The sequence below is a fragment of the Gymnodraco acuticeps genome, unplaced genomic scaffold (assembly GCF_902827175.1).
Source record: "Gymnodraco acuticeps unplaced genomic scaffold, fGymAcu1.1, whole genome shotgun sequence".
Taxonomy (NCBI): Eukaryota; Metazoa; Chordata; class Actinopteri; order Perciformes; family Bathydraconidae; genus Gymnodraco; species Gymnodraco acuticeps.
Window position 1 is genome coordinate 4208243 of NW_022990459.1, and position 7399 is coordinate 4215641.

Sequence of the window (7399 nt, forward strand, 5' to 3'; positions counted from 1 at the left end):
TTTAGTTCCCACTCACCTTAGCAAATCCTCCTAAAGATACGACTCTGATATAGAGAGCATTCAGATCCAGCTCTTTACCACCCACGATAGGAATCTTTCTGAACGGCGATCTGAGGGGTTAACACAAGAAATAAAAGCATACATGTTTAAATTACAGTTTTCTTCAACTCGCAAGCACATGCAAGGGGAATTTAAAGTTGTATTTCTTGGTAATAAAGACGCCCCAATCTCACCCTCTGCTTTGGTGAAATTGCCGCAGCTCGTCCAGGAAAGCCTGTCCTTTCCTTCGCTGATCTAGTAGATTTTTCCCCGTCGAATTTGCCATTGTTTTTGCATGCAAAAACGGTTAAACCCCACTTCAGTCGCTTCTTAAGACACCAAGGATCCCATACTCCGCCGGCGCTCAGTCATTCGCGAAGCTGAGTGTTTAAAAAGTTAAAGAAATAGCTGATAGCAAGAAGAGCGGCAGCTCGCTAATAAAGACTGATGCACACAGAAAGCAAGCCGATTCAACCCCGGACTAACTTCCAACGAACAGTCAGAAATACGACCGATTTACCGGCAGATTAGAAGCGCCATTGCAGGATGTGTAGAATTAATGCTTTTGGTCGCGGTTGTATTCGTTTGGAGTGGTTTGACAGTGTGTTACGGACGCAGCTCCGCGGCTATCGCACACACGGTAGAGCGGCAGAGGGATCCAGTTCTCAGACAAAAAGATGTGAAGGCCGCGGAGCCCGGCCTGCCATGCGGGCAGCGCCCTCTGCGGCCAGAGGCGGTACTGCACCGTCCAGAGCACAGCGGCTGCTGGAACAATAGAGACTGTTTTCTTTTTTGGGGACCGTCTGACAACTCGTTCCTCTGTTTGGAAAACGGGTCAGGAGGTACTTGGAAATGTCCCGTGGGGGGAGGGGATAACACTAATTAACATAGCCCCCTTGTTATCCCAACTAGGAGTTTAATAGAGGGCAACCCTTAATTTCATCAATACTAATTTTCCAAGCCTTAGCATATTCACAACTGGTTAAAAGTGAGTATCTTTCCTCGCTGATATTAGCTAAATGAAGATAGGGTATTCCCATTAGGAAAAAAGTAATCCTGTAAACATTTCATACAAATACCACAGCAATATTTTTAAAACACCAACCGGCCATCTCAATCATACAATCCATTGATCCAGTCTTTTAAATACAATATTTAGGACAAACTAAGGATAAGGGCACACATATTATTTTCAAAATAAGTATTCCTCATTGTATTTAAGATATTTATACTTTATTTACTTTATTAAAATAAGTGATCAGTGCTCCTTTGATAAAACATGAGATGTTGTTTTTTTACTGCTTTTTCACATTTAACATCTGAAGGCTTATTTACCTTTATGATATTCATTTAGGCCTACATGTATTTGTTTTCACTACAGGTGGTGACGGTTATAGTTTTTATTTATTGACATTGTTTAGACCACTGTGTGTAAACTTTTGATTAAAAAAAATATGATCAGCAATAGCCTTATTCTTTAGCTTTATTTATCCCGTTTAACATACAGTGCCACTTGTGTTAAATCCTGTTGATTTGGGAAGTTTTGGACAACAATTAGGGTATTTTATTATGTCAATTCAAAATGAATCCCCATCTGTTTGAAAACATCTATTTATAGTTGTTGGTTGTTCACACATAAAACACCAAACACTGTTATGCCTATGGTGTTTTGGGTTTTATTTATTTTGTATCATGGTTGTCATTTGTCACTGGAAACTTGTTATGGTTGTGGAGATCTGCCCCTATCCCTTGCTGGCCACTTCAAAATGACTTTTATCTCACGAGATGGTAGGAAATTACTCCTGATCCGTTCCAGGCGGATATCTTCTTGATGGGGTTACATTCAACCATTACACGTACCCCTTGCTCAATGAAAAACCTGTCACAAAATGGCGGAGACGTACGTTAGCAGACCCCATTTTGAGGAATTGACACTAGACAGCGGAAAAGTGCGTGTCCTTGCTTGTGGGATTTCAAAATAGTGTATTTTTTGCTATCAAACTGCGACACACCCGAGTTCACCTCACGCCTGTTTGGACTCTACGCCCGTCAACCGAATTCTGTGCTAACAAGTCGGCCGTGCGTTAGCTTGTTAGCAATAGCATACGCTAGCTAATTTGGCAAACATGACCACGGACCTGTAATGGGCAATCTGTATTAATCCAATTATCCACTGATATATCACGTTAACAAAGAATGTATCTATTGTTTTCGAGTCGTTCGTATTCAGTGTTAATCCTGATTTAGTGAGAGATCCCGTGTTCTAGCTAGCTATGTGACTCGTTTGGGCGCTAGCTGCACCGGTGTCTCACATTAGCGTGTCAGATTCCAGTCCAGCATAAACATTGCTGGTATTGCTAAGTAGGTTACCTTTCACATGCCAGCAGCTCATAGATAAGCCCGCTAGGCACTGGCAGACATGATAGTTGTCATCGATTAGCTATATGTAACACCAGACACCGAGCAGTTGAAAACACAACATGCCTGCCTGCCAAACTGAAACGTAACGTTATGTTCACGCTGGTGTAGTAGCTAACAGGTTAGCCGCCGTATGTGCTTAACGTTATTTTCCCTTGCATTTCTAGTTACAGCATTTGATTTATTATGTGTTCGCCATCCTTGCTCTTAATAATGATGTGACTTCATGCTAATCAGTAAAAATATATAAATACTTTGCATTGTTGGTCAATATGCATATATTTACCGTTGGAGCTTCTGTACAGTTTATAGGTTTGATAATTACGTGCTAATGCTGGTGACATCCATCTTTGTATTTGTGAAGAGTTCACCGTGAACAAATGTAGCCTACAGATATTAGTGCACAATGTATAAAACCGTGAATACATAGTTTCTGTGTTTTGCTTGTCATATAGTGAATGGCATACCTTCTGACTGCTTATGTGTAATTGATTCCTCTACACTAAATCATTATTAAGAATTCAGTTGCTTTATTGGTTGAGAGGAATAGCCTACATGAATTGAATTTTTTGTAGGCTAATAGTTTAAGTGGCATATCAAAACACTGCTTTTTAGTGAATTATTTGCTAGAAGATGGCCTACCGACTGTTATTTTTGCGTTACAATTAACGTAAGGTACACTCGGGAATTACTTAATTATTTCGTGGCTGCTATTCAGTTTTACACCATGTTTGTGGTTGTCTATGTATTGAGGATAACGATTCATATGGATTATGTAGCTTTTGGTGCACCATATTACATAACTTAAACAGGCTAACATTTCAATCAAATTCCCCATGGGTTTGCCTTAATCCACTGCAGCCAGAACTCTTATGTGGAACCGTGGAAATAGATCTTAAGAATGCCCTGAAATCAATAATTATAGTAGACCTATATAGGGAATAGTAAAGCTGGATTAGCTGATTTCCAGCAAATTATTGTTTGTATGTTGTCTTCTCCTGAATGTTGTACGTCTGTTTGTTTTTTGTATTTTTGACGGCACCTTAAAAAAAGGAGTAGCTCTACTCATCTCATTGTACCTATATAATGACAATAAAGGATTCTATTCTATTTCATTGAGATATGTTTTCACATGCATTATTCTATGCTCTCACATTTAAAGATGATACATGAAACATTTATGTATTAAAAAGGCATACATTAATAAATAGGCTACATTTAAATCTGTAAATGTACGGCTGACTGGTGTTGACATCTTGTTAACAACCTATTTAAACTGTATGTTAAAAAGTGGTTTACAGTAAATGAATGTGCACTTATAAGCTGCACGGTCAGTTATGCCATCACACATAGGTCCTCATCTGATGTGACAGCCAGGCCTCTCATGGCATATGGTGCAAATGGGGCCAGTAAACCCAAGCTGCCTTCAAGCACCCAGACAAAAGATCCCAGTGGGGCATGTAACGTGCCTGCTCCCTGTATCCTCCTTCCTCAGGTTTATCTCTCCAGTAATGGCTGATGTTGAGTCATTTGGTGGAAAATGGCTCCATCCTCTGGCAGCCAGGCATCATGTCTCAATGATGGGATGAACTAACTCACCTCATTGTTGGGAACATATTGTACTTGGAGGGATCAGTTGAGATATTTTTAAACTGTCACAGTTGGAGCGAGATGCATGCTGGGGGATTAGGGGAGGGAGTGAGTGATCTTAAACCAGCCGGATGTTATGCAGGACGGCACGCTTATCGAATTTAACTTCCAGATTTAAGATGGTTTTCAATAAAATAGTACAAAACAATTATGTATTTTGCTGCTTGCTGAAATATATAACTTAATGTTTACTTTCATATGAACAAGTTATCCAAGTATCCAGTTATCCATTTCCATCCATATCCAGTTGACCAATGCAACACAACAAAGCATGTTAGAATATGATAGTTTATACTAAAACAAACAACTTATTGATTTGCAAAACATTTTAAAATACTTTCAGTTCAGTAGACATATATTAAGAATGAATGTCACAGAAATAAATCATTTAATTCATCCCAAATAGAGGAATTACATACAAATAATCTATATTATCACATTTGTAATAACATTGGATTATATAAATCAAATACAAAAATAAAGAATTGAGCTGGGATTGGAGTTGCTGAAATGTTTGTTTTGCTGTTAGTCAATCAAAATAAACCAATTGTGACAGTCCTGCTGTGTCTAAGTGTGTGTGTGTGTGTGTGTGTGTGTGTGTGTGTGTGTGTGTGTGTGTGTGTGTGTGTGTGTGTGTGTGTGTGTGTGTGTGTGTGTGTGTCTGTTTTGGTCACTAGGTGGCAGTTGTGTTCAAAACTTGAGAGCTAAAAGCCACTTTTGTGACTTTCTAACCCTGTTAGTCTATTTCCCTCCCATTTTTACATCCCCAGACCATATACATCATAAACACACATGCTATTGAAGACACTTACTGTATATAGTATGGTATGGTATGGTATGGTACCTGCAGGGATTTGGTCATTTGTTGAATATATATTCATATATATTTCACTGTCGCTACATAGAAAATAACCTCATATCCACACTACAAAGTTTCAAGAATTTGGTTAGGATACTGTTATGTTACTTTTGTACACAATATGCATCAAAGCATGTCAATTGAACAAGAGCTTTGGGAAGTTAAAATCGACTTCAGTCCACTGCACTCAAATATTAAATTATTTGATTTACACCCTTAATAGTTTGTCAAATAAAAACTTCACTGATTGTATTGAACAAAATATATATTCAGAGAGACATCATACAGTTAAAATTAATGAGCATTTATATAACAAAATGATGGATGTAAAAAGGGGGGTCTCAAAGTGTTTTCATATATTGTAAATATTTTGATTGGTTTCAAATCAATAATCCCCCCAAATCCCTGTTAAAAAGGGACCATTTTCGAGGACAAATGTTTATGATCAGTAGGTATCGGGTCAGTGAGGTTATTGTGGTTGAAAGATGTGTTTGTAAAAGAAAAACATGCAGTTCCTTGAGCTCAGTAACACCAGTTTAATTTGCACATGCCAACACAGTAATCCAAGACTGTAGCATTCAGAAAATTACAAAACAGAGTTTCTGTCAATTGCTAGCTGTGTGTTCTCTTACGACGACACCATAACAATATCATTAACAATATCCAGTTACAGGGTCAGCTGGCATGTATGCAGGCAGGGCAGCTGGAAGACTGAAGTATTTATAAGACAACAAATTGAAGTGGAGGCTGCCATGGTTTCACTGCACAATGGCAAGAGTGCGGTTGAATCTCCTTCCCCCTCACGAGACAGCCGTGAATCTCCCTGAAAAGATATCTGGATGTGCTCCTCACTTTTAACACAAAGTATAGGCCAGTTCTAAATAATGGTGGCGTGATGTTTGCATGCTGGATCTTCACATCCTTAGATTTCTGTCAGTAACTATGGTCAGGGCTCACTAAGCAAGTTATGGTTTATCTTCAAGGTTTTCTTTGCCAGATGTCATTGCATTCAAATATTATCTGAAAAGAACCAAATGAACACAAAATCACTTTATTTTCAAGTCTTATTTTTATTTTATTTGCCTTTTTTCCACTGACTACCTTCTTCTCAGCTTGTCCATGGAAGTTGTAACATCCACCTACGTTGCACATGCATTACAAACTAACAATCCTGTCCTTTGGTCGATTCTATCACAAATGTTTTGGTACTATATCAGGGAAATGCTTTGTGACTATAAAAAATGTCTTCTTTTATATGGAAGTCTTCAAATGTGCATCATCAATTGCATATGACGCTAGAACAATATAATAAAACACTAAATCATAACAAGGGCAAATATCAGAGTGAGGATTCCTTTAAAATGACATTTTAAAGCTAAAAAAACTAAAATGCTGAAAATATTCAAATATACATCCCCAAACAATGCAGCTAAAATCTATACAAACCTATAGTGATACATTTACATGGCAGAAGAAAATAAAAAATCAATCAATCAAAAGAAACATTCTTATAAATTAATAGTAAATTATTGCTTTTTCCACTTACTGAATTTACAAATGTTATGAATGGAACAAAACACAGAAATGGGTATAATACACTGCTATTATACCAAATATGGAACCATTTTAATGTGTTATATAAGAAAGGCTACTGATTTTGAAAAAAACCGTACAGTTTGTTACATCTGTGGTCAGCTAGAGAGTTGTTTGTGTGAGCGTTTATGCATATGTGAATATTAAATGTGGTATAATGTGCGCCATAACAATAAAGCCATTATTTTCTGTACTATTCTATATAGGGCAGATGATAATTTATTGTAATTAACAGCTGTTTTGACATCCAAACCCTTAAAGCACAAGTAGTCATTGTTTCTGTAGTGGGCAGTGAACTGTCATATTCATAAGCAGTTCCTATAAAAAATAAAATGCAGTTTAATGTACAAAACGAAAGGCTTAATGGGTTAAACATAGACTGATTACACAGGTTAAGTGGTGAAAAGTAAAACTAGGAAAAAGCATTTTAGAGCTTCAGTAGAAAGTGGTTGGATTCCTATTAACAGTGGAATGAGGAGAAGACATTAAATAACTCTCAACTCAAGATAAGATAAAAATATACTTTATTGATCTCACATTTGGAAAAACACATAGACTGTATATATAAAGATTGCACATCATTAGAAATAAGAAAGAGTAGAAAATGAAAATAAACAATTATACAATATAAATATGTCAAAATAGAAGATAAAACAGAACTAAAAGAGGGAACATTTAAAAGTTGACCGTGAAGATAAAGACGATGTGACCAATAAAACGTGCTTATTTATTGAAAACCCACTATAACAATGTTATTCTGGGACTTATACATCTTTCACAACTTTATTTGGGCATTTATATTATTATATTGTATTTTACTTTTATGATTTGGTGTAATGA

The 7399-nt window shown here is 37.0% G+C and overlaps 1 protein-coding gene across 2 annotated transcripts in view; it reads right to left on the minus strand.

The window, feature by feature from the left end:
- Positions 1-1074, minus strand: part of arid2 (AT rich interactive domain 2 (ARID, RFX-like)) — a 30616-nt gene extending 29542 nt beyond the window's left edge. Inside the window, exons 1-2 of one of the 2 annotated variants that reach the window (XM_034225921.1) lie at positions 234-1074; positions 17-110 (exon numbers count right to left, since the gene is read on the minus strand). In XM_034225921.1, coding sequence (XP_034081812.1) covers positions 17-110; positions 234-325 — 186 coding nt within the window. In that variant the 5' untranslated portion in view covers positions 326-1074. The remainder of the gene's footprint in view (positions 1-16; positions 111-233) is intronic. The other variant, XM_034225920.1, reaches the window with a different exon arrangement.
- Between the last annotated feature and the right edge of the window lie 6325 nt (positions 1075-7399).